At 40.6% G+C, this 25,647-nt stretch overlaps 2 protein-coding genes across 7 annotated transcripts in view; both read left to right on the plus strand.

Annotated features, from left to right (window-relative positions):
* The first annotated feature begins 374 nt into the window (after positions 1-374).
* Positions 375-10,039, plus strand: rp9 (RP9 pre-mRNA splicing factor). The gene is made up of 6 exons (XM_022202024.2): positions 375-726; positions 2,585-2,615; positions 2,743-2,872; positions 5,103-5,194; positions 5,674-5,735; positions 9,057-10,039. The coding sequence occupies exons 1-6, from the start codon at positions 581-583 to the stop codon at positions 9,268-9,270; spliced, it is 675 nt and encodes a 224-aa protein (XP_022057716.1). The 5' UTR covers positions 375-580; the 3' UTR covers positions 9,271-10,039.
* A 7,327-nt stretch (positions 10,040-17,366) lies between these two features.
* elmo1 (engulfment and cell motility 1 (ced-12 homolog, C. elegans)) overlaps positions 17,367-25,647 on the plus strand; it is a 109,284-nt gene continuing 101,003 nt past the window's right edge. For 3 of the 6 annotated variants that reach the window (XM_051955645.1, XM_051955644.1, XM_051955647.1), the window contains exon 1: positions 17,371-17,540. The gene's annotated coding sequence lies outside the window, so the exon portion shown is untranslated. Of the gene's footprint in view, positions 17,541-25,647 lie in introns of all 6 variants that reach the window. The other 3 variants (XM_051955648.1, XM_051955650.1, XM_051955651.1) reach the window with 2 other exon arrangements.

A 25,647-nucleotide genomic window follows, 5' to 3' on the forward strand; every position in this document is an offset into this window, starting at 1 on the left:
GAAACATTTATAAATTTTATCCTTTTCTACCGATAGCAATAGAAATTAGGTTTCTAAGTTTTTCTTTAAGTTGAAAATGAAAACCATTTTTTGCTGCATTTATATTTTTGTTCAATCGAGAACAAATTTAACACATTAGGTTATAAATAGAAATTCTACATGCAATGGTTTAAAGTTAAAGGAATCAGTTATAATTTAAAACAAAGCTGTACATAATTGTGCTTTTAAAAAACATCTGTGGCCACTGCTGGTGGAGTATTGTTTGTATTTTTAAAAAAGCTACAGTTTGGCTGTAAGAAAAAGCCCCCCCGAAAAACATCACAGTCCAGCTGCGTTGCCGCTTGCGTCCTGCAGGTGGCGCTGGACTTTAACTAACCAACCCGGCAGCACAGGAAGTAGAGTAGCAGCACAGCAATGTTTGCTAGTTAGCACGGTGCTAGTTAGCTAGCGGCTAGTTAGCATGGTGGCCGGGACGTTTCATACGGAATTGTTAGCAAAAATAAAACTAATCCTTTTCGTGAACCGTTAATTCTAATTTAATGTCGTTTCCGGGGCACAGTTTGTTTACATTAAGGCAACAATGTCGGACAGAAAGCGAACAAGAGACACGGAGGACAGACGAGACCACAAGAGACACAAGGCATCCAAACATGATATGGAGAAACTCAAGACACACACGAAAAAACTCAACCAAGAAGTCCAAAAACTGAAACACGTCGAGACTTTGTGAGTAATTGCACTGAGAGGGTTTATGTATATCCTCGCAAACTTGTGCATGAATTATAAATGGGACTTAACTAATGTTTTCCACGAGCTTTAATTCCCTTAGGCTAGTTTAAACCAGTAAGTTGCAGTTTCAGTATTAAAAGTCACGTTTACAAGGTTTAGCTACGTTTATGAATCAATTACTTGTCCTCAGTGGGGCATTTAGATATGCAGCAGTGAGATGCAAATAATTAGCACACATTAAAACAGAGGCACTTAAACACAACCCTAATAACATAAATGCACAGTAAAATATTTAGCACAAAAGTCAGTGAAAGAGTGAGTTAAGTCCTTCTGCACAGAACATTTTTCTTCTAGAAAAGGAGAAAATGGCAGAAGGTATAAAGGAGTGTTTGAATCCGGTGGCTTCAGTTAGAAGTCTAAAGAGGGTACCAGATGGCAGAAACAGAAACTGTTGATTTGAAGGAGGAGAACAATCAGACTGGATGGATTTTGCTTTCTTATATAATTGTTATAAATATCCTGCCGAGCACAGTACCAGTTATTTTTGCTACAGGCATGATCCTTTTTTCTTTTTCTTTCCTAGCTTGACCTTGAAAGATTGATACTAGCAGATAAAAGTGAAAGAGAGCCCAGACAAAATTAAAGATTGATAAATACGCTGTCATCAGGGTCCCGTCAACCTGGAACTGAGAGCGTTGGCTTAGAAAAAAAAAAGACTCTGGCTGGCTTTTCTATGTCAGTATTACTCTCAAATTCAGTTTATTGTCAAGTGTAAGTTCGCAAGTACTTCTAGCACTCAGCTGTTTCTGTATTCTGGCCATCAATCACCACACTGTTAGGAGAGAGGTAGAACTGTCACAGTTATTACATAATCACCTGATTGAATTATTCAAGCTGACACTGATCATTTTGCATAAATTTAAGACTCATTTCCATTCACTTGAATAAAACGTTTTGATTAAACTCACAGAAATGTCATATTTCAAGCACTATTGCCACAAATTTTTTGCATTCTTTTGTTATGTTTCATTGACTTGATATGCTTAAATTCTATTTTTCTACCACTTCCATTTCAATAAGCATTTATTGGCATTAATACCGTGTATTTCATTGCAAAATCAAAGAGTGCAGCACTACTGTGGAAACATTTGGTTTGAAGCCAAATGAAAAGAAGAGGTCCCTAACATGTTGGATTTTGCAGCAAAGCTAATAAAGGCTTAAATTCAACAGAAAAAGACAATTGCAATTATTCTTATGACAGCTGTCAACTAAAATATCATGATTGTGACAACTCTGGGGAAAGTTGGGAACATCTAAAATCAGTGCACATGTTCTGAGTCTTTGACACATTCAGTACCAAAAATGATTCCTAATGCCATTGTTAAAAAATATTCAACAACATGCATACTTGTCATACATGCTGCAGTAGTAATTATTGTTCACATGTACAATAGAGAGGACACATCCATTAGCAGAGCCCAGCATGCTATGGACAGCTGGAAAGATTGACAGTTTACTCATTTTTTCGTGTCAAGAATTCATTCAACGATACTGCTGTCCAAGCCAGACTTGTTCATGAGCCTTCAGACTTGCAGATGTGGCTGTATGGTGTTGAAAACTGCACAACGATCTAGCAAGATTGCGAGAGGTACCTAGATTGCAGTGGGCCAAGATATTCAGCCCCATTCAGTAGTTCTTATCTGATCAGTTTTCAAAGGACTGGATTAATAAAAAGGTTAGAGCTGTGGCTCTGAAGACAATCAGAGATTTGGGAACTTTGGTTTTAGCAGCAGGAAATATGGTGGATTGGTTTGTTTTCCATTATCTCAACTACTATCTGTTTTCCTTCATGCAGCTATGAGAAACCTCCACCAGGATATATCAAGGTAAAGATAATCACGGAGTAAAAGCTAGCTAGTGAATGCACAAGATCTCAGTTGCATTTGGCTTTGTAGTACCGTATTTATACAGAGATATGTCTAGAATTAGTGACAGTGACAGTTTCTGTTGCAGGAGCATGAAGAAAAACCAGAGGACTGTATTCCTGCTGAACCAGGAAATGAGGCAGCCAGGAGCTTCCTGGCACACGCCCCAACCAGGGGGCTGTGGATGCCTCTGGGGAAGGAGGTGAAAGTGATGCAGTGTGAGTACAGTTACAGTTTCAGAAATGTTTTCCTGGGTTTCCATTGAGAGAACAAAGATGCTGCTTGTATTTGTATCCGCCTCCTGCTGTCCTGCTATCCCCCCTCATCCCCACTCTCACCCAACTGATAAAGACAGATGGCTGTCTTCCCTGAGCCTGATTCTTTTGGAGTCTTTTTCCTCCTACCAATTCTAGGGTTATTTTCATTCCTTAAAATCGTCACTTATAGAATCCAAAGGACTTCGGATTGTTGAGTTTTCTGTTCTCTGTTTATAATCCGTAAGATCTGTATCTTCCCATGCTAAGCGCTTTGAGATGACATGTTGTGAATCGGTGCTATGTAAATAAAATTGAATTGAACTGAATCTGCAAAAATTAAATCTTTAGCTGGACTGTCATTACCCCTGTGATACTCTCCACAGCTACAGACGTAAGGAGTGGATATCAGAGGTGACGCTTGTTAATTAATTGGACTCTCTTGTCAATTAGCAGAAAATCTGTTCCAAGATACAGCCTGTTGCTCTCAGAGCGGGGGCCATAAGATGATCCACAGTAGTCATTAGTCAAACTCTCCCTTCAACAGACTTTCATTTAGAATTAATACACTTCTCTGCAGTGCTGATGGTAGCATATTTTTTTTATCTTTGAATTTTTGCTGAAAGTGTTATTGTTTGGGCTGACCAGTCTCAATTTATCTTTTATGTTTGAACAGTACACATGGTGTCAGAAAGTCCTGAAAATGTCTCAAAATGTGTGAAATTACATAAATTATTTTAAATATAAGTTAGTATGTGCATTTACACCTTTGTGTAAAAACTCTGCAAAATATTGCTTTTTTTCAGTAATTAAACAGTTATTGCGGGATGTTATCTGATGATGGTTTGCATCATTTCTTTATTTATTATAGGTGTCTGATTATGCGTTCTGGATAGTGTTTAAGTGTCTTGAAAAGTCTTATTTTTATGTTGGTAGAATTTTCCAATATCGCTTATTAGCAAAGTAACAGCAGCGTTTACAGTTTTGGATCTGGATGTAGGTGGGACTAAACCTCCATGACGAGTGGGCAGTGGTCTTGATGGGGATAAAAGTAACATTCAGCACTTTGTCTATTGTTTTTCGAACTAAAATGAGGGAGTAGCGATTAATAAGTGTGTTGCGGAGATTACCTTCTGTCCTTCTGACAAAACAATGACTGTGATTATATTCAGTGTCTTTTCATTCCTTCGTCCCACACATTTTTATACTGCAAGAACAGTCGGGGACTTTGAAAGTCAGTGAGAACACACACACACACACATAGGGCCTGTCCACATGTTGGCATTTGTTCCGCAGTATCTGAGCATGACTTGCTCTGCTTAATCCCTTCAGAAAATGCTTACATTTGTCATACCGTTTAACAGAACAGAGAGACTTTGCTGCCAGTGACAGAACTTCTTTGACAGAATAAGCACGATTTGTGTTCTCACTTTTCAAAACCCAAGTTATTCACAGAAGCTACACTCCCACTTGAAGTGCAGAGCATTAAAACAGTGTGAAACTTTGACATAAATTCTTCTTTTCAGTGCAGAAAAAGTGGTATTGAATTTCAGATGGGCTGTCTTTGATAATGAGGCCTGCAGTTTGCAGCACATCGATACTTGAACAGGCCATTTTGAGTGTGGGACTCCCGAGTTGTTTTGTTTGTTTTTTTAAGGGGGGAGGGTTGCCATTTTTAGGTCAGATAACTAAGATAAAACATTTTGTTTACCCTAAATTAATGTATTTTGGGGGCTAGTGTGTAATGTGGTGATGGTGAGAGTAAGTACAGTGAGTGAAAATCATAGAAAACGTATTATCTAGTTTGACAAATGAATCTTACCTGAAGGTCTACTTTCTAGCTTCTTGCACAGCTTTCATCTGGTAGTTTGGTTGCATGATATGTAGTTGTAAAATATAGCTGGTTCAGTTGTCAGCAAGTGCAGAACCTAAATCACATTATAGTAGGTCTTCAGAAATGGTTTTACATATGTGTATGGTAACTGAGCATAAGTTGAATTACTGTTTTAGGTCATGAGATGCAACTAAAAACTCTAGAAATGCTAGTAAATGCTGGGATTAATTGGTGTAAAACTGTGCTTCTCGAGGACTTTTATTTTTTTTTTGGTTTTTCTGCTAGCTAGCTAGCTAGCTAGTATGCTTGTCGTTCATTTTGCTCAAGCCGACTCAGTGACGCGTGTTTCCTTCTCAACAGGCTGGAGATGCAAGCGCTACGGCCACAGGACAGGAGATAAGGAGTGTCCTTTCTTCATCAAAGGCAACCAGAAACTGGAGCAGTTCAGAGTGGTGAGTTTGTTAGCCGCTTAGCAAGAAAAAAAAAGCAGCCCACCCACAGTGACCCGTAGAAGCTGTTAAATAATACCTTACAATCAAAGAATTCAGGTTTGGTTGTGGCAAAGTTCAAGGGGCTGTGACAGAGACTAAAGTTTGTGTCTCAGACCCAGACTACGGTCGGGACACATTTAGTTTTTACACATGTGGGCAGCAGACTTGTTCACACAGCTTGCTCCAGTGTGTCTGTAATGGAACAATACCCACTGCAGGAACACACACAGCCTCTGCAATGATTACCATAAATGCAACTGTGTCATATTTTCCAACCTTGTATTGTCTCAGTGTTTTTAAAAGTGCTGACATAACACTGTTTGGAATACGAAGATTTGGTCCCCTTTCATCTCGTATGAATAATACAGCAACTGTCATAGTGAGAAGGTATGTTCCTCCTTTTTCTTAGTACATAACGGCACATTCTGTTCTATTTTAAGGCTCATGAAGACCCAATGTATGACATAATTCGGGAGAACAAAAGGAATGAAAAAGAAACCAGGTATGTACATTAATATGTTTGTATGTTGTTCATATCTGTTGCTGGAACATTCCCGAGTTAGACAGAAAGAACAGGCAAAAGGCAGTTTTGAGGCTGCACTCGGATATTTAGATCACACGCTGGAGAGCTTGCAGTTTTGACTATTCTCCCTCAGTAGAGTTAGACAATCTCAGATGACCTGGAAAAGCTCTCATGGTGGCTGGTTCCCTGTGCCGGTTTCTAGCAAATACAGTTTGACACCAGGATGTTTGAATTTGAGGTTAGCTCAGTATGAAGGCTCCCTGCAGGAGGCTGGTGTGTTTGTGAGCATGGAGAGCGGCAGCACACGCACTTGTGTGTGTTTTTGCATACATTACAAAAAGGTTATTAAAGGCCAGCGACACTTTGATGTCTCATTTGCGTGTCTGTGCCACATTAATTTTGCCGTCTCCTTTGAAAGGGAAGCGGCACAGTCCAAGCTCTCCCAGCTTGCTTTCTATTCTACGTACAGTATTTCGTCTCAGGCTGTGCTTGACGCAGTAGCCTCCTGTCATGGTGTGCTGACTGATTTAAGCATTTAATGAAAACTTTCAGAAATATGCCTCCTTTTTAGCATTCCTTCAAGGTTATTAAGATGTGGCCCATCTTGGATGTAGGAGCAAATGCTTTATTGTGTTTTTTCTTAATTTCCCATTTAATCTTCTGTCTTCAGTACATTTGTCTGTTTCCTATTTCGTCTGTTTTCTTTGATGTTCCTCAGAGTTTGACATATATTATTTTTGTCAGATGTAAACAGTAGGTTCAGGATTTTTCACATCTTTCTTAAAACATTGCTGATGTGTCAATTGGTTGCTAACTAGTCCTACTTCCCATATGAACCCTGAAACTTTTCTCTTTGAACACAAGAAGTGGCAGACAGAATTCCACTCCAGAATTTGGCGTGGCTTCATTTAAATCAGGGATGTCAAACTCATTCCACAAAGGGCCGGTGTGGCTGCAGGTTTTTGTTCCAACTAAGCAGCATCACACCAGACGTGACTCATTTAATCAACCGATCTCAGTCTCCAGACAGGTGATTGGTCAGACTGTGTGCTCTAGGCTACAGCATTTAGTTCCAACATATCTACAGCACACAGTCTGACCAATCACCTGTCTGGAGACTGAGATCGGTTGATTAAATGAGTCACGTCTGGTGTGGTGCTGCTTAGTTGGAACAAAAACCTGCAGCCACACCGGCCCTTTGTGGAATGAGTTTGACATCCCTGATTTAAAGTGTCAACAGACCCAATAAGCTAAAGTGAGCTGTTTTTCCTCAGAGTTATAGTCCAGTCCTAAACTAAAGTGTAAGAATCAAAATTAGCTGAATAATTTCGGGCTAGACTGTATGTCAATTTGAACAGCATGCACTAACATTTGTTTCTATAAAATAAATGCCACTGTAAAAGGTGAGCTGCTGACTGGTGTAATCTCCACAGCCTTTTTTGCAACAACATCTTACTCCTACATGTCCACATAACTTTAGTTTGGTTGGCTAATAATTAACACATTCCCGGTATTCATTTGCACTTGAGCTGTCAGCCGTTGTTAGCTTTACTGGTGATGGCACAGCGGTGCCCTTCAGACTTTCTTTTTCTCACAGTACTTCTTGTTCTACAGTAATTGTCCTCTAAAAATGGGTTCCAAATACATGTAACTCTCTGAGCTTTGCAGATGGTGTGTGTATGTCCATTTTTGCCCGTACAAACTGAGGCCTATTTCTTTTTCCGTCAACCATATTTTGTCCTATAAGCTGCAGGTGAGACGGGAACAAACCTCGAGGATCTGGAGGACAACAAGAGAACAGGCTGGATTGACTCTAGCTCATAAAGTTTGGTTAACAACAACAAACCTACATCCAGCTGTTGGAGTTTGTCCTTCCACACAGAATTATTGTCCTGTAAAAAAGAGGAAACGTTCCTTTGAAAAATGCTGTTTTGATTTGGCTAAGTCGGACTGCAGGAGCTTCACATGAGTCTCAGTCAGACTTTGGAGTGGATTTTTTTCACAGAGCATGAGAGGCTGTCAAGTTTGTCCCTCATTTTTCATACTGTAGTGGTTTCAGTGTCAGTATGGAGAGAGGAAATGGTTACAGTGACCAAGACAAATTCTCACATACATATGAGCACATTAGGATTTAACACACACTTAAAAAAAATCTTGAACATATCATCATTGTCTTTTTGTTTTGTTTTTTATAAGTTATTGATGTGTGTCTATGAGGTCTGGCTCCTCTTTTTGTGTGGTTTTTCCAGCCTGTGGCTTCAATATAAAGATGGGTTACTTTAGAACTTGATGCCTGATGGTGGGTGACTGAAACATAACGTCTGTAATAACTTCAATACTGACAGTGAGCAGGCATTCCACCTTTTCTTTCAGAAGTACATTTGAGGGAACTGTAGTTTTTGTACTGAGGGTAGAGACATTTTGAACATTTAACTGTTTTTGATAGACTTCACTTTGAGGACTAGAGGTGCACTTTAAGGATTAGTGTGACAAAACGAGCGCTCTGATCATCTGCTCCGTCTGATCTACATAAATGAGTCCATGTGGACGCTTCACAAGAGCATGTCGACCTTTTCTAAGAGAATCCTGTCATGGTTTCTGGATGTTTTTTGAAAGATACCACACTTGTGATATCATCACTCTCAGTGTGCCGGCTCATATTTCTGAGGACGTGTCCTTATTTCCTCACAGATGTAATGCGTGGATGTTTTATTTTAGCTTTGTGAGCCAGATGAAGTGGTGTTCCTGGGCCACTAGAGCAAGCGGGGAAGCAGCTGTTGTATAACCCAATTACTCCATTTATTATCGACTCGTCTCCTCGTCTGTTTTTGTAGTGAGAGCTGGGGTCGGAAGCAGCTTCACTGAACTCACAGGAGATTTTTTTGGGTTGTAAAGTAATTTTTTTAATCGTCTCCTCTCATTGATGTTTGTGTAAAAATCACCGCCTTGTTAGTTCTTTGTGAAAATAAAAATTTAAACCTCCACAGTTCTTCAGGAATGTATTTAATCAACAGGATGACCTCATTATTCAGGCCGTTTCCAGTGTGTTCTTAAAAAAAACTGCTCACACCTGCAGTTTTCATAATGATCGGGGCATTAGTACTTGCGTTATCAGAAATGTGTAAGATAAGCCTGTCTGGACATGCTGGTACTAGGAGACAAGACTCCGTCCTGCTCAAGGACATTTCAGATGCTGGCCAACCTGGACATCAGAGTCGGCATCAGCTGTATTTTCCTCCCTGCACTTGACTCTAATTCCGCCTCCTCTTCTCTTTCCCGCCCTGTTCTTCCTGTTTGCAGAATCCAGCAACTTCAGCAGCTGCTCCAAGACACCACCTCCTCCTCTTCGTCCTCCGACTCGGACAGCCCCTCCTCTTCCTCGTCCTCCTCTGACCGCCACCGTAGCAAGAAGAAGAAGAAGAGGAAGGACCGGAAGAAGAAGGACAAGAAGAAGAGAAAGAGGAAGAGAAAACACAAATCCTCCAAAACGAGTGACTGCACGGATTCAGATTGAGGCTTCGGAACACGCTGATATGTGAACTTGAATACTGCGTGCTTCAAACGCGGTAATAAACTGAATGAAGCAGCAGGAGTTGTAGATGTTACACAGCAGTGAACTGTGCGGTGCAGAAGTAAGAAAGCGCACTCTGGAGACCCCCTTAAGCCTTTTCTCTGCAGGTTGAAAACTGTATATCTACTGCGCATGACTTCTCCCAGCCGTTTTGCTCGCCCCAGGATGACGACTCGCATTTCCATCCTCTCTGTTAGATCACACAGCACCGAGTCAGATGGAACGGCTGCTTAAGTGTGTGTAAGTGTGCCTTGGTGCATATGTGTACGTCAAAAAGCATTTTCTGCATGGGTAGTCAATCTACCGTGATTATGGAATGAGCCTGCTGGTGTAAGAGATAATGTTCTTTCACAGGTTCTAATAAGATAGTCTGCCAGCAAATACAGTGTGTCATTAAGAGATTGTATTCCCCACCATATTTTGTTATTCCTGCCACCCCGCTCATATTAAAAACTTTGATTGTAGAGTGTGTTCAGCGCAAAGAGGTGGAAAAAAAAGTTCAAATTAAACGCTGGAACGCAGTGAGAAAATGTTTTCCACACAAACCCGAATGTTTAAATGCTTGTGACTGTACGTAAATATTTGGAATGATTTGAGGTTGGAATATGCTTATTTGCTCTGTAGAAGCCACAGAGATGGGGAAAGAATGTATTTGAATGTGTTCCCTCATTCTGAGAATAAAGACGGCTATTTTTCTCCGAAGTTTACTCAACTCGAGGCTGCAAAAACAGCGTTAATCATTTTGGCCCTGACTTAATGTGCGTGTCACTATTTTTTATTTTGCAGATGACTTCATGTTTTGAAGATACTGCAGTAAAACAGCACAGAAGTCTGATCATTAAAAAGTACACAACACAGTACTGTGGTGACCTTCCTAAGAGCCAAAGAACACTTTTCTTTTGATCTTGTCCTGCTAGCAGTCTGAGGATACTTTAGAGTGTTTCTCAAAAAATCATTTCACAGTCTAACCTACACAATGTGCTACCATCAACAACTCACCAAATCATATCTGCTGCAGAACTGTTGTGTGGAGGAAAAAGTTAGCCGACGCAGACGGGTCACCAATAGATTTGCCCTTTAGTTCACATTTGAGGAAGTCTGGAGCTTCTGTTCTTCGCGAGCAACATTTTCTAAAAGGAATCCCTGTGGAAATAAACTGGAAACATTCCCTCTTCCTAATGACCCTGATAGAGAGACAATTACAGTAGACCTACAGGGAACAAGCAAACCAGATTTCCATTTAGATTTGAGTCTTAGGCCTTCTGAGTAGTTCAAACGCTGTGGGGAGTATATGTGTTTGTGTGAGAAATTACAGTTCCATCAACGACTGACGGATAATACAGCCATGAGAGCGTATTAGTTGCTGATTGGGAGCGTAGTTTTATTTATTCCTTCATCTCACTCCCCTCTTTTCTCATCTGCCTTTTGTGGCAAGTATCCATCTTTTTTTTTTCTAGTGCTTTCACCAATAAGTAGAAATAAATCCGTTTCAGTGAAACAGTCTGTTCCACGTTAACTTTTCTCCTCGTCTCTGAGTAGCACAATGAATCTCCCAGATGAGATTCAGTCACAGAAGCAGCTCAGAGGGAGGTTGTGCCACGTAGAGAGAATTTGGTCAGTGGAGAGTCTTTATTGAAGCACTCTGTCTTCTTGGACAAGGGACGGGTCAGACTGAGTGCCACACACAGAGTGTTGATTGTTGCTTGAGCCTTATAGTCCAAGCTAAGTATGCAGAGACTTAAACATTTTTGTTCTTTATGCTTTCTGGTTCAGTCCATTCAATTATTTAACACTACCACGTTGAAAGAACTGTGTGAAACAGCCCCTTTAACACATAGTGCTCAAATTGCAGGAGTTCAAAAGTTGTAGGACTCTTAAATGTTTCTTAGGCAGCTGTTTGTTCTTCATGCACAAAAGAGCTCCCACATGACTTTGAGTTAAATGAAGCTTCAGAAATTAATTTAAAAAGCACTGCTGGATAAATATCAAAGGTTTGCCACAGTCAAACAGCAGGGTTCAGAAAGGTAGGTGCACCCCGACAAACTCGAAAGGGGCGAATGAAATTCATTTGCATGGTAAAGAAAATCCCTTTATCACTGCCAGGCAAGTCAGGAACGCTCTCCTGGATGTAGGTGTGCCTGATTCCATGTCAGCGATCAAAAGAAGACCTCACAACCCGAGCAGCTCAGGATTAAACACAAGATGAAAACCTCCCTGAGAACCCTCAAGAACAGAAAGACAAACTCTCAAAAACATCCAGAAAGAAACTGGGAGACTTGTGGAAGAAATGTTCTATGGGCTGATGAAGTGAAAAATAAACCTCCGTCCAAAAAAGAAAAAAAAAGCTCATGACCCAGTGCACCGCTTTATCTGTCAAACATGGTGGCGCTTCTGTTATGGCTCAGGCATGCATGGCTGCCAACGGAACTGGCACACTGGTGGTTAGTGTTGATTTCATTGCTGACAGAATGTAACAGAACGGCGTACAGGAGCATTCTGTGTGCTCAGACTCAGCCAAATGCATCAAAACCCGTTGGATGACATTTCATCTTTCAGCAGGTCAGTGATCCCAAACAAACAGCCAAAGCAACCAAGGAGCTTTTTTTCATCGCGGTGAGGTGAATGTTCGCCTGGCCTGATCTTAATTTTAATGAGCCGCGTTCCACATTGCTGAAAACTAAAAGTAGAGAGACAACACAGCGGGCAAGTGCTGAAGGGCCTGTGAGGGCGTCACCAGAGAAGATCTGAACAATCTGCTGATGTTTATGGATTAGGGATGCAGGATTATATCATCAGTAGAGGCTGATAAATGGCTTAAAACGGCTCAGTGGTGTCTGTCAGGCTGGAAGTTAACGATTTCTGCCAGGGAATGCTACATGAAAAATAAATACAGCAAGTCGGACATGTTAGTTATTATGGAAGCCCGTTTCCGCCGCTTGAAAAAAAAAAGTCACATGCTAGCTCATAATCATGAGATAGTAAGTCATAATTATAACTTTGTATCTCATAATTATGAGTTAGAAAGCCATAATTATGAGATACAAAGTCATAATCATGAGATAGAATGTCATAATTATGACTTTCTATCTCATAATTATGAGTTAGAAAGCCATAATTATGAGATATTAAGTCCAGTGTCCAAAAATATGACTTACTGTCTCATAATTATTAGATAGTAAGTCATAATTATGAGATAGTAAATCAAAATTATGAGATAGCAAGTCATAATTATGACATAATTATGAGAAAGTAAGTCATAATTATGACTTTCTATCTCATAATTATGAGATAGCATGTGACTTTTTTTTCAAGTGGCGGAAACGGGCTTCCATAAGTTATAGTCGTAAGTAGCTTTTTAAAATTTTACCCAGGGAGTGTGTACATTTGAAAAGCATTGCTCTTATATTTCAGTTGTATATATTTTTTAGGGTGTGTTAACATTGCATTATATAGTTTATTTTTAATGCTGCTATATGAAGAGTGTTAAACCGATCTTCATTGTCTTCTATTCTATTCATTGTGTCTCGTGTCTGTTCTTGCCAGGGAGTCATCCTGATAAGAGTATAGCAACGTGATGTTCTCTGCAATTAGTGGAAGAAATAATATAATGGTGTACAAATTACAGCTGAGATGTGACATTTTAGTATAGGAGCTGTTATCTTATTTCAAACTGAATGTGATGAAGCACAGCACGTGTATCTGTCCAAATACTTACAGTCTGGACTGTATTTCCAAAACACTGGACAATTAAATCTTCAGTGCACTGTACTTGACCCGTGAATAATTACCATGCATGCTAAAAAAACAACAACTGGCATCTCTATATAAAAAGAAGCCAATCCGGTGTTTCCCTTATGTAACACAAAACAAGAAGCAGCAGTGACTCTGCATTTTACTGCATGCAGAGATCCATTGTACTGCATTGTGAGTCTGCACTTTATTCAATGCATCATGCGGTACTTTTTTAGCCGTATGGGCTGGCTTAGAACTACTCCGCTGCCTCTTTGCTGTCTCACATAAAAGGATTACTTTTCCTGTGAGCTCTCAGGTTTAGTCTTGAACCCTCTCAGGCTGGAGTCAGGGATGCAAAGGTCACCGTAACTCAATGATGCAAACCACGCAGGGGGAAGAAAAGGAAGGTTTTGTTTGTTTTAAGATTTCCCCTAATAGAAAAGCGCAGAGAAAAGCTGTGAGAAATGCAGTAAAATGTGGTTTATTGCTGAACCACATCCAGCTCATGCAGCCTTTATAGACCACACAAAGACTAATTTGAGATTATTGTGTGGCTCAAATTTGTATGTTTACGAAAATGTAATCTTGTGTCGATACATCCTGAATCCTCTTATTTCTGGATCAGGCCTGCTTGCCTTCGCAGCCTGTTTGTGCAGCCAAATTACCAATCTAGTTGAGGACACAGGCTGTCATTTAAATAGGCAGAGCTTTGCATCCGGTGTCTTTCACAGAGAGAAAAACAAACAGAAGAGGGGATTGAGAGATTTCTGCTGGCTGTGTCGCTCCAGATTATTTACCAGGACGAACAGGACTCCTGTATTAATCCTCCTCCTGCTGCTCCTGCTCAGCAGAGACAAGGATGAGAGCTGCAGGACAGTCTGCAATACACTATTCTCTGTCTCTTTCACCCACAAAGACACACACACACACACACATACACACACTCTATGGGTTCAATATTGCAAACAGCGGGTAATTACTGACAAAATTAAAGCCAAGTGGCCTCATGTGGCCCTGAAGTACTGTAGTCTGTGTTTTAGTCTGTTGTCTGTCCTGTCCCAATGAAATCCGATGAAATTGGAACATTATGTTGTGTAGGACCCCATGCTGTGCCATATCAGAATTGTCTCTAACATAAAGTAACATCAGAAGGTCATAATCCCACCCTCCAAACAGGAGAGTGCGTTCAATAACCATGAATTATTGAAGCCATTGTTCCTGTCTGCCTTTGCTCGCCTGCAAGGCTGGATGCAGATATTCTTTTGTTTCATCCTTAAGTGTAAAAAAAAAAAAAAGCCTCTTCAGTTTTGGAGTTGTTTGTTTAGAAATAATCTATTGTAAATCCCCTTTATTTAGACAGTAGTCCACATTTGTTAGGCAGTAAAGACACTATTTACTGAGGGATCTGGGACTCAGCTGTAGTATTTTAAGCAATTATTTATCAAGATCTCAATCAGAAAGCTATGCATATAAAGCCTGTATATATACATATATACATGGTTACATATGGATTTTCTCTGAAGACATGATGTTTTTAAATAACACGCAAGTTTATTAAAGTTTGTATTGTTTTGTATTATACCATCCAACGTTTGTGAGCACAGCTTTTGTCCTTTTCTGTTTCTCCTCTTCTCTAGTTTCATCTTATTGTTTTCTAATTTTATTTTAGAAGAAATCATTTTGAATCATTTCCATATCATTTCCATTTATATTGCTTCTTATATTCTGCCTTAATACCATTTTATGTGTTATATAAAGCGCTCGGGATTGCTGTTTGCGGAAATATAAACGAAAAATCGTGTCATAAGTGTTGAGGAATATAGAGCAGTTGTCAAAATAAACAAGATAAGCTCACAAAAATTGCTTTAAAGCACACACGCACGCACATACACACTTTGTTAACCACGTACCTCAGTGTGCAGGAAAGTTCTAACTTATATGTGTTTAACTCTCAGTGTACAAATGAGGAAACACCGATGTCGAATGTAGCTGAAATATTAAAGGTCCCATCTGTTGCCATTAGCTTTAACTGCATGCCCAAAAGTCATAACTCTATGGAAATTGTAAAGTCAGTATACAATGGCTCAGTGGGTTGCTGTGTTTTCATGCTGCCCACCTTCAGTACCCCTGAAATTCAGACAGTGTTGTGCATCAGTTTGCTTTTTCTCAGTGACAGCAACCATAGGGAAAAATTTGGGAGATCAAAATTGACACTTTTCTGAAAAAAAGATTGTACTCAACATTACAAAAGTAAGTTTGTGCAAAAAAATTCAATGTAAAGATGCATCTTAAAAAAGCATTTCCTATCTCAGTGGCAGGAGTATTGCACAGATATTGACCAAACTGTCAAAAACGAAAGCTGTTCAAGGAGGTTATCCCTCACATTGTGATTTCATCGGCAACCCAGATTCTTCTTGTTCTGCACCACAGAAAAAACAGAGCCGAATTCCCAATAAAGCTGCATTTACATATTCTTCCGTTTCTGTTGTCAGACAATGTAACTGGTATGAAATAGTGACTGAAACACAGTCCTTGTAGCTGCTTCTCTGCCCCACTAAAATACTGATTTTACAGCTGCAACAATGTCAAAGATATGAGTTAAAAACAAGGCTGGGCAGTGTAATTTGGCTGTAATTCCACACAAAATAACTGCTCAGAGAGAAAGTCAGATGCAATATAATTTAGAGTCATGGTGTCACACATTCAGTGACATTGGCCAGCAGCTGTGTAGTCTGACTCTCTGTATTTAGATTGCTGGTATAACCCTGCCACTGGCCATGCATTTCACACGGTTTTCTCCTCCCGTTCCACTATGTGCATATTTCTGTTTTCAAAATCTGCCTCATTACAGGAACAACAAACCCCCAGGCTAGGTTTTACAGCAGATCTGAATGGTGCGGGAAGGAAGCCCTGCTAGATTTTGGTGGATTAGCCTTTTTAATCTCAGTTCTTGCTTTCATGATTGCAAATTGTGCACAAGAGCGGTTTCTGTCGTCACCATTTTAAGGGAACTCCGAAGCTGCGTCCTTCGCTTAGTTTCGTCCCTTCGCTTGATGACTGTGATTGGTTTAAAGCAGGCCTGTCAAACGCATTTTAGTTCAGAGGCCACATTCAGCCCAATTTGATCTCAAGTGTCCAGTAAAATCAGAGGATAAAAATTGATAAATAACTACAGCTCCAAATTTTTCCTGTGTTTTATCGCAGAGACAAAATATTACAAAAATGAGACACAAAATGAGAAACAAAATGAAAAAAATGAAACAAACGACACCAAACAAAACAAAAAAGAAACAAAGAATTAGACAAAATTTTTTTACAAAGTTACAAAAAATTGACAAAAATAGACAAAAAAACTGACAAAAGCAAGAAACAAAACGACAAAATGACTAACAACACACGCAAGACAAACAAAACACAAAACGACAAAACCGATTCACAAAACAACTCATAAAGCAAAACACAAAATGACAAAAATATGACAAAAACACAAGCGAGACAAAAAGGAAACACAGAGCGACAAAAACGAGAAACAAAACAACAAAAGTCAGATAAAAAACAACAAACACAAGACAAAATATTACAGAAATGACATGCAAAATGACAGAACAACAACGAGCAAGCTAGTATTTTACTTTATAATCAAAACAACTTGTCAACATCTAGAAATTATTATAAATTCATAGTTATACAAATTTGCAATTTGCAGTTAATGTCTTCTCTGTAATTTTCACACTTTACAAAATCACCCCACAGGTCAGATTGCTGGCGGGCCGCTTTTGCCCCGAGGGCCGCATGTTTGACACCCTAGGTTTAAAGAAATAAAAACAAACCTCAGTGTTTATTCTTACCTCATATGGCAGAATGCTGATGAGGTGCAGCCAGAAGGTTCTGTAATGCAGAATGATCTTACTTCAGTCAGCTGTTTTGCTAAAGGCTGTCAATCACAAATGCACAGAGCGTCTTCTTCCTGAAGGGGGCGTGGCTAGAAGGAGCTCAGCTGCTTTTCAAAACAAAATGTTAAAATGAACCACCTTTGCACTAGGCTGAAATTTTAAAAGAAACGTGTCACTTTCATTAATTTGGACCTTTAAAGCAGACAAAGGGTGATTTTTAGGACAGTTTCAGTATCTTTAGAGTGATCAGTGAGCCATTAAGTTGTTAACTGAACATCTAAGCTGTGATTTAAAAGACGCTATCTTGATTCTTTCATTTAATGTGCTGAAAAAGGGTGGTAATGCCTGGCTACCCGGTGACTCCAGAGCGCAAAGCTGCTCTCATGCGTCCTCCGTGTGGCATCACCGAGGCTGCCAGCAGACGGCAGAAGAAAGGAGGAAGTGGAAACATCAGCACTATCTCTACAGCAGAGGAGAGCGAGGAAGGGAAGAGGGAGGGAGGAAACACCAATGAGTGACACACACACAGACACACAAACTCCGGACATCAGCGCTCCAGTGGAAGAAGAAGTGTCCTCGCCTCGTCAGGTTGGTCAAAGCACGTTTTTCCTTTTTACGCACCGATGTTGCTGCCGCTGAAATCCGGCTCCACTTTCTCCCTCGCTTGGTTTGCGCTAAATGTTGAGGATTCGCGTTGTGTTTTTTGTATTTTTATTGTGTGTTAGATTGTAGCCAGATAACACTGTGTTTCTCCTCGCTTTTCCCACCTCCTCTCCTCTGTCTTTCATCTCCTCTGGCCGTCGCTACTTTGGGAAGAAGTGGCCTTTTAGCGGCTTTGGGCGCTGTTCTTTTATTGACATGCGTGTCTGATGAAGGCATCGCTGCTCACTGAGCCTCCCCACACACACATGCATGGATCTACGCGTTGAACTGCGGTGAATAAATTAAACTCCGTGTTTTATTCAGTTGTGGATTCAGAAAACAAGTGCACGGTAACGCTGCAAGTTGCGCGTTCGCAGCAGATTTACTACTGCGAAGGAAGGAGAGGCTGCTGCTGCTGCTTCCCCGGCTTGTTTGTTAAAGTGCATGCTGTTGGCTTGATGCAAAAAGTGTATATGCGTCCGTTTCGTCCCCTCTAATTGCTAATTAAAGAGCTGCTTTAATGGTGTGCGGTGTGTAACTCCAGCCCAGCATGCTGGCCACACCACGGGCCTGTGATTAGGCAGGAGGAGAGAGAACGCCAGGCAGCCTCTGGTGCATGTTAAAGCTCTTCTCTCTCCTCCTGTAAGTATGAAAACAAGCATTTCAAGATGCTTTGTAATCTCCTCTGCAAGAGTTTTTGCTTCACTCTTCTCAAAAATCTTCACAGGGACCCCAAATTCTGTGCATTTGATCAGTGTCGCCCAAACTTTTGTGTCCTGTGACCCCTTCACACAGACTACCCATGTTTGTGTTGAGACCAGTTCACCCAGGGGTGTCAAACTCATTTTAGTTCAGGGGCCACATTCGGCCCAATTTATTCTCATGTGGGCTGCACAAGTAACACCAGAGCATAATAGCCTATAAAAAACAACAATTTCACATCTTTCCTTTGTTTTAGTGCAAAAAACTATGTTCTGAAAATGTTCACATTTAAGGAATTATCTTTTTGGAAAACATTATAAGCCGCCTGAAATTTCTTCAGAAAAATAAGTTAAATTTTAACAATTGTTATGCTTCAGTTTATCATTTACACATTACAACTTACATATCCCAGAGTGTCTACAAAGACACAAAACTTTTAATCACAGGTATCTGGATCTGAACGATGTTTTTTATTTTCTGATCAAAGAGACTAAAAAAGAAAAGCGAGAAGCAAAATGACAAAAAATGAGACAAATGACAAGAGAAAAAATTGACAAAAAAGTTACAAAACGGCAAAAAAATGGACAAATGACAAAAACAAGACAAAGAAGACAAAACAACGAATAAAGCAAAACACAAGTGAGACAAAAAGGAAGCACAAAATGACGAAATGAGAAACAAAACAACAAAAACATGAGACAACAAAAAGACAAAAAACAACAAAAACAATAAAATATTACAAAAAATGAAGCACGAAATGACAAAAAAAAGCAAGCAGTCTAATATTTTACTTTATGATCAAAACGACTTGTCAGGGTTTAGAAATCATTTTAAATTTATAGTTTTACAAATTTAAAATGTGCGCTTAATGTCTCCTTTGTAATTTTTACTCTTTACAAAATCATCCCCCGGGCCGGATGGGCCCTTTTAAGGGCCGGTTTTGGCCTGCGTTCCGCATGTTTGACACCCTGAAGTTAACCTGTTTACTTCTGTGGTATATTAATTCTTTGTTGCTGCTTTTTTGTGCTGCTGGTTGTTCAAAGACTCTCAGGTTTATCTTCTGGCCTCTGATGTCCAGGTAGAGAAAAAACAGTATACCACATTAGACGTCTGCTTGCAAAGATCTCACCCTAACCAGATTCCTTCTAGAAATGTTAATGCTGTAGATCAATCATTCCCATATTTATAGCTAAAAAATCCTGCCAGCTATGATTAGCTCATTTCAGTGGTTTACTGCTCAGGACTTGTTGCACTTTTCCACCAACTTGAGTGTTTAACAGGAGCCCGACCAACATATGAGTTGATGGAGTTTATCAGCTGGTATTGGCATGAGCATTTACTGCATTGTCTGATATAAAAAAACTTTCTATTAAAGTAAATAATACAGAAAATATGTATGAAGCATTTAGAAACCGTGCAGTCACATAGTTTGTCCAACAGAGCAGCTCCATTCTTTACATTAATCTCAGTGTTGTGCAGCACATGTAGCAGAGCAGGAATCACAGCTGAGCAGATGGTGTTAACTAGTTTATGATTTACATTGCTGGAAAATTCTCATCATTTCCTCTTCAATATAAGTCTATCATGCAAAATTCCAGTATCTGCCAGGCTTTGCCATTAACAGTTCACTGCCTCGTGCTGTGATTGGGAGTACAAAACATGTAGTTAGAAAGTGAGAAAATAAGTAAAAGCTGATAGCTAAAAGTGAACCCAAATTTGACAAAACCTTCTGTAGAAAAAATTCCAGGATCACTGATTTCTATATTTTCTCATGTGCAGCCACAGATCCGCCACACTGGTCTCTCTGAACCGCTTTTGAATCCTTCCATAAAGCCATCACATCTACTAACAAGGCTGTGTGATAGGAACTGCAGCGAAGGTTGGGAAGCACTGCTTCCCAACCTTCGCTGTTGGACACAAACACAAGGTACATGTCAAAGACACATTTTGCTAAGTGACTACTGTACAATGAATCACCACGCCAATGCACTTTGAACCCCAGAATGATAAAACTTTTGAAATACTGTTAAAGTTTGAACAAGAAAATGACAATGTTACAATACAAGTATATCAAGTTACTGTAAAATAAAAGTTGGCTTCATGTGCAGTTTTTCACATTAAAAGCCAACAAGTAATTCAGGTGGAATAATTCCTTTCTTTTCCGTATGGCTCTTAATTTGAAATACATGCACAACAAAACTGTTGAGTTTTGCTGACAGTGACTCAACAATCTAAAAAATTTAAAGTGAAGGCAATTACAATTTTGTGCAGTTATTTGTTAATTTCATATGTCCTCCTATTTTAGAATTTACAGTAATATGTGAACCAAAAGTTGAAAAGATTTGTTCTGCTATCTGAATTTAGCACAGTTAGCGTGGACAGAATAGAAGATGTTTGTTTTGTGTAAAAGTGTGGTCCCACGTGACCGCAGCTAACCTTAAAAAGTTCACGTGTGCTTGTGAATGTGCAATGAGCATGTTTGCGTGAGCATTTGTTGTCAAAGCTGATCCTTAAAATAAAACGCAATGCGGCTTCACAGGTTAGACGAGAAAGACGAGATGGATAAAATGGTTTACATGACGAGGAGAGAGGAGGAAGAATTGCTGGAACGTGAAAGCGAGAGAAGACATCAACAACCCTCAGCCTCATTCTCGTTAGCATTTACAAGACTTCTCCCTCTTCCTCCACCTTTTGTTTGCAGACTCGTTCGAAAAGCTCTTTCCACAGTGTTCGGTAAAAAAGAGGCGATCCTGAGCCTCACACCAAAAGTCTTTGCATAAAATCCACAGTTCTCGAGTAGAAAGTCCGTAGACAGCCCCAAGTGGTTTTAAGTCCAGTCAAAGTAAAATACAAAAGAATTGCTTTTTAAAAATCACCACAGTTCATTGTTTAAATCTCAGCCACACATATGCACAGTCCCAACCTGTGAGAATTTATTCCTTTGGTCCCACGCTGGTCCTATAAGGGCCCCTGATTGTCTATGGGCCCCACTTTGGGCACCGCTGTTCCATTATTCCTTCCTCACTGATCACTCGGTAGCCATGTAATAGACCACAACAGCAGCCGGCTTTGGCATGCAGTGTGCCTCCGCTCTCTCCTCTCATCAGTGGTCGTGCGAGGCCGGGGGCTGCGATGTCGCCTCCTCACGGTCCCTCGGCCCCCCTGGGCAACTTCTCATAAAGTGAGAGTCCATTTACATGCCCCGTTAGCCACCGAAGACGTCCCTGTTGTGAAGGAGCCGCATGCATGTCGGCGTCATCGTGTGAGCTGAACAGTATACACAGACAGACACAAGTGAGAAACCGTAGCACAGGGACAAGTGCAGTCATGTCTCAGTCACGAGGGCTGTGCTCAAGCGCTCGACTGTAATAGATGCACAAGGGTCGCAGTTAACATTTCAAGTGCCATCACGGGAATGTCATCAAAGTGGAAAGTTGGAAGTTATTGCCAGGTTGTTTCTCATTATAAGCCGTGAGTGTTATTTGATATGAAATCTGGCTTCCAATCAGGGAGACATACTTAAGCCATTCTGTGTTACATTGTGAGGTTTTGGCTTGTGTCCTCGCTGTCTGTGTGACTGTGGCTTGGAGATTGATGTTTGGTTTTTCGAGGCAGGTCTGGCACAACTTCAGCACTCAAAGAAGGCCGTTCACGAACCAGACCGGAGGAGCAAACCGCCACCTTTAGCTCGCTCTTCCACTGAAAGCGCCCTGCAAAGTTGAGTGTGGGCTCAGCTCTGGCCAGTAGCTGTCCAACTTCGAAAGTGAAGCGTGCCAGAAGGATCACGTTTCAGCTTTACAGCCACCTGAGGGACCTATATGTCAAAAAGAATGCACGCACATGCGAAAACAAGTTTTATTAGCCACAGAAAACCTCCGTTTCTTGTTAGCTGGCTTGCCCAAATAAATATTTCCTTACCCCGACAGGGTCTTAAACAATCCCAGATAGAAATGCAGTGTTGCAACACACGAGCAAAAGAAAAGTGAGAAAGATGAAATACAGCTGCCATAAATCATGAGCCAAATAAAGCGACATAGTTAAATTTTGCTTTAAATACTGAAATGTAATCCAGGAAATCAGATTAGTGGAAAGAGATGGAGAGGCTTGGAGTGGTTTTTCTTCTTTTTATGGAGATGATGCACTTGTTTATTGAGTTGCATCACACGTGCAATCTTGGTGTGTATCTGTTTGACACTGCCTACTGTTTGGCACCCCCTCACCACCTCCTGAAGTGCAACCTCGCCAATTTCCTGCACCTCTCGTCTGACAGCCTTCCCCTCCTTTCGCCCTTCCAGGTTGTTATCTCCCGCTCTCATTAGCTTACTTACACTTGCTTTCCCCACACGTTAGCTCACAGTTTAGCTCCTCTGTCTCTTGCACTTTTCTTCTCATTTGCTCACTCTCACATCGCAGCGCACACCCCTCTATTTTCTCACTCTCTGTTTGTGCCCCCCCCCCCCCCCCGAGGGAAATGGAGGTATGTAAATTGTTTTCTCCTTGATGTATGCCCAGCCAGCTATCTGTCCATCTCAGTGAGCTAATTTCCCCCGTTTTTCACCTAAAAGCCCAAAAATTGCTGCGCTGAAGTGGCACAAGAAACTTCAGTAACCTAAAGTGGACATCTTGCGGTCATTTTTTATGTGCAGCAGTTGAACCTACTTATAGAAAAATTGCCATTTTCAGTCTCCTAGTCTTCTCGCTTGCAGTACTCGCCGGTGCGGCTGTCGCTCTGTAGCTTGAGGATAGATTAATTTGCAGTTCCAAATTAGATGAATGTTGCCTTGCATAATTGCTCCCTGTGGTATAAAATTAATTAAAACAGCATGTAGGTATGCTGAAGGTGCGATGGGAAGGTGCCAGACAGCCAAACAGACATAGGTGGGTGAGAAGAAATCTCATAGGCATTACTGCCATGTTCTGCTGTTTAGTTTACTGATTGCTGCCTCGGGCTAAAATCAGAGCCAAGCAGCTCTTTGACTTGTAAAATAAACGCGATAAATAGGAAAAAGCCACGGAGAAACTTATTGTTTCATGACCGACTGTGCTCTCTTAGCAGTTGCATAATGCAATACACTCATGAATGCAATTTGACCTTTTCCCCCTTTGCTTCCATAACTGTACATATCTTGCTCCTCGGGCACCGAATCCGTCCATTCTTAGAATATGAATCAGTTTAAGCAGAGAGCGTCCGCGGGTGACTTCATGTGGCGTGAAGCAGCCCTAGATGACCCAGAAAGTGATCCGGATCTCTGTGTGTGCTCCCTCTGCCCGCTGCATTCCAGCTGTGGCGCTGCTGCAGAGCCCCCTTCCTCTGTGTGTGTCTGTGTTTGTGGTGTTTAGCATCTCTCAGCTAAGAGCCTCTCAGCCTTGGATCCTACTGACCCAGTAGGATAAATGGTTAGATAGCCTCTGAGTTGAACCGGTGCATCCCGGCTCCAGCTGTGTGAGATGGCTTTACATTCAGAGCTGGGTACTTTGTAGGAATGTCCCAGTTGTGAGAGTGGGCATTAGGGTGTATTACACCGCATGCTGCTTGTGCACTAATGTAATGTATGTGCCATGAGTGTTATGATTTATGACACGTGTGCACATGTGCTGCAGACATTTGCAGAATTTCAGTGCTGTGCTGCTGTGTCAGTTTTTATTTCCCTCCAAGGCTCGCCTGTTTTCACAGTAGCTGCATGCTGGTGTGTCAGTATGACCCAGGTGCTAAACTCAGGCTTTCTTCAGCTGTAACCCAATTATAGCTTTTCACTCGTGTGTGTGTGTGTGTGTCTGTTGCATTTATGTATGTCTTTGAGCCCTTGGGTGGTGTTCAATAGTATGGGTCATGGCTGAATGTCTGTATTGTTGCCCATATACAGATGGCTGCTATCACGCTTCCTTGCATGTCCATCACTACATCCACCCCTCTATCCAAACACCTATGCATCTATTGATTCATGGATCCATAAATTCGTCCATCCATATGTCCGTTGCCTTGTTGCCTCTTTTTGTGTATCCATGGAAATATGATTTACAAATGTAATGATTTACAAACACCCACCATTGCTGAATCCTTCATTGATCTCAGTGTCTTGCAAGAAAACATTGATGTGAGTGTGAATCCCTTTAGGCCTGAAGATCCCCTGACAGTCTCATCCACTACTTTCTAATGTGAGTGTGAGTCAATGGAGATGACTTCAGATATCTATATAAATGTTATGTTATAAGTTCATGGAAGTGTTTGTCCTATAGGTAATGATCTTTCTGTCTGTTGTTAGATTTTAATGAACTCGTGAGTGTTTTTGAAGCATATTTTGTTTGTAATTTTAACTATATATGTATATCACACAGTGACTTTCTGAACAAGATGAGCTACACACTAACTTGCACTGAAAGGATGAATATGATATTAACAGGAGGTGGCATGTCCAGTGGACCATTTGTCCTGCTGCTGCAAAATGTACAGGTGAAAAAACATTAGCTAACCAAACTAGGAAATGAGATTCACTGCTCTACTTCACTTAATATAACCTCGTAGATGGGGAGTCAAGTGCACATAAAGGGCAGAGGCATCATCATGCCGCAAAAAAATGACAATTACTGGTGGTTATTTTACTTTAATCTGATATAAATTCATGGAAAAGAAACCACATCAATTGCTCCACTGGGTTATACCATTGAATAAGTGAAATAAACCTTCATAAATAAAAACCTTTTGTGGCCCCCGAGGGAGTTGAGGGATTTGAATTGCCTCACTTAAGGCTCGCAGCTTGATGCTACATTAGCTTCTGATAGCATAACACACCCAAGTCTGAGCAAAGTGTCTGCGGCCCAGTTGCATTGTTGGCAGTCATGGTGTAACGGACTGTAGTGGGTATGTGTTCCATATGGATCCCAGCCTGTAGGTCATCATACATGTGAATCACAGATTAATAAAGTAACTTAAAAGGCACTCCAAGAGTGTAATCCAATGCTGATGTCATAACTTGAAATTTTAAAGAAAGTGATCCGGATCCATGCTAAAATTTAATTGGCCCTGCTTGCGATCTTCTCCGAGTTTCCTGAAATTTGGCATGATAGTTTTTGTATAATCCTGTTTACAGACAAGCGAACAGAAAAGCAAACAGCACTGAAAACATACCTCTGCCTCAGTGACAAATAATTCCCTAAACATTAATGCAGAACTGCAGCAGAATGTTAAAAGCAGTTGACAGTGACAGTAGATGTGTTTGTGATGATCCAAACCATGAGTGCTGTGATTAGATTCCTGGTTTTTATATAGAAAAAGAAAGCATAGGATGGAAATTGTATCACCAGTATCATCCTGGTTCTGCTCCACTGATTTTGATACTTTTTTAAACTGTCT

The sequence above is a fragment of the Acanthochromis polyacanthus genome, chromosome 11 (genome assembly GCF_021347895.1).
Source record: "Acanthochromis polyacanthus isolate Apoly-LR-REF ecotype Palm Island chromosome 11, KAUST_Apoly_ChrSc, whole genome shotgun sequence".
NCBI lineage: Eukaryota > Metazoa > Chordata > Actinopteri > Pomacentridae > Acanthochromis > Acanthochromis polyacanthus.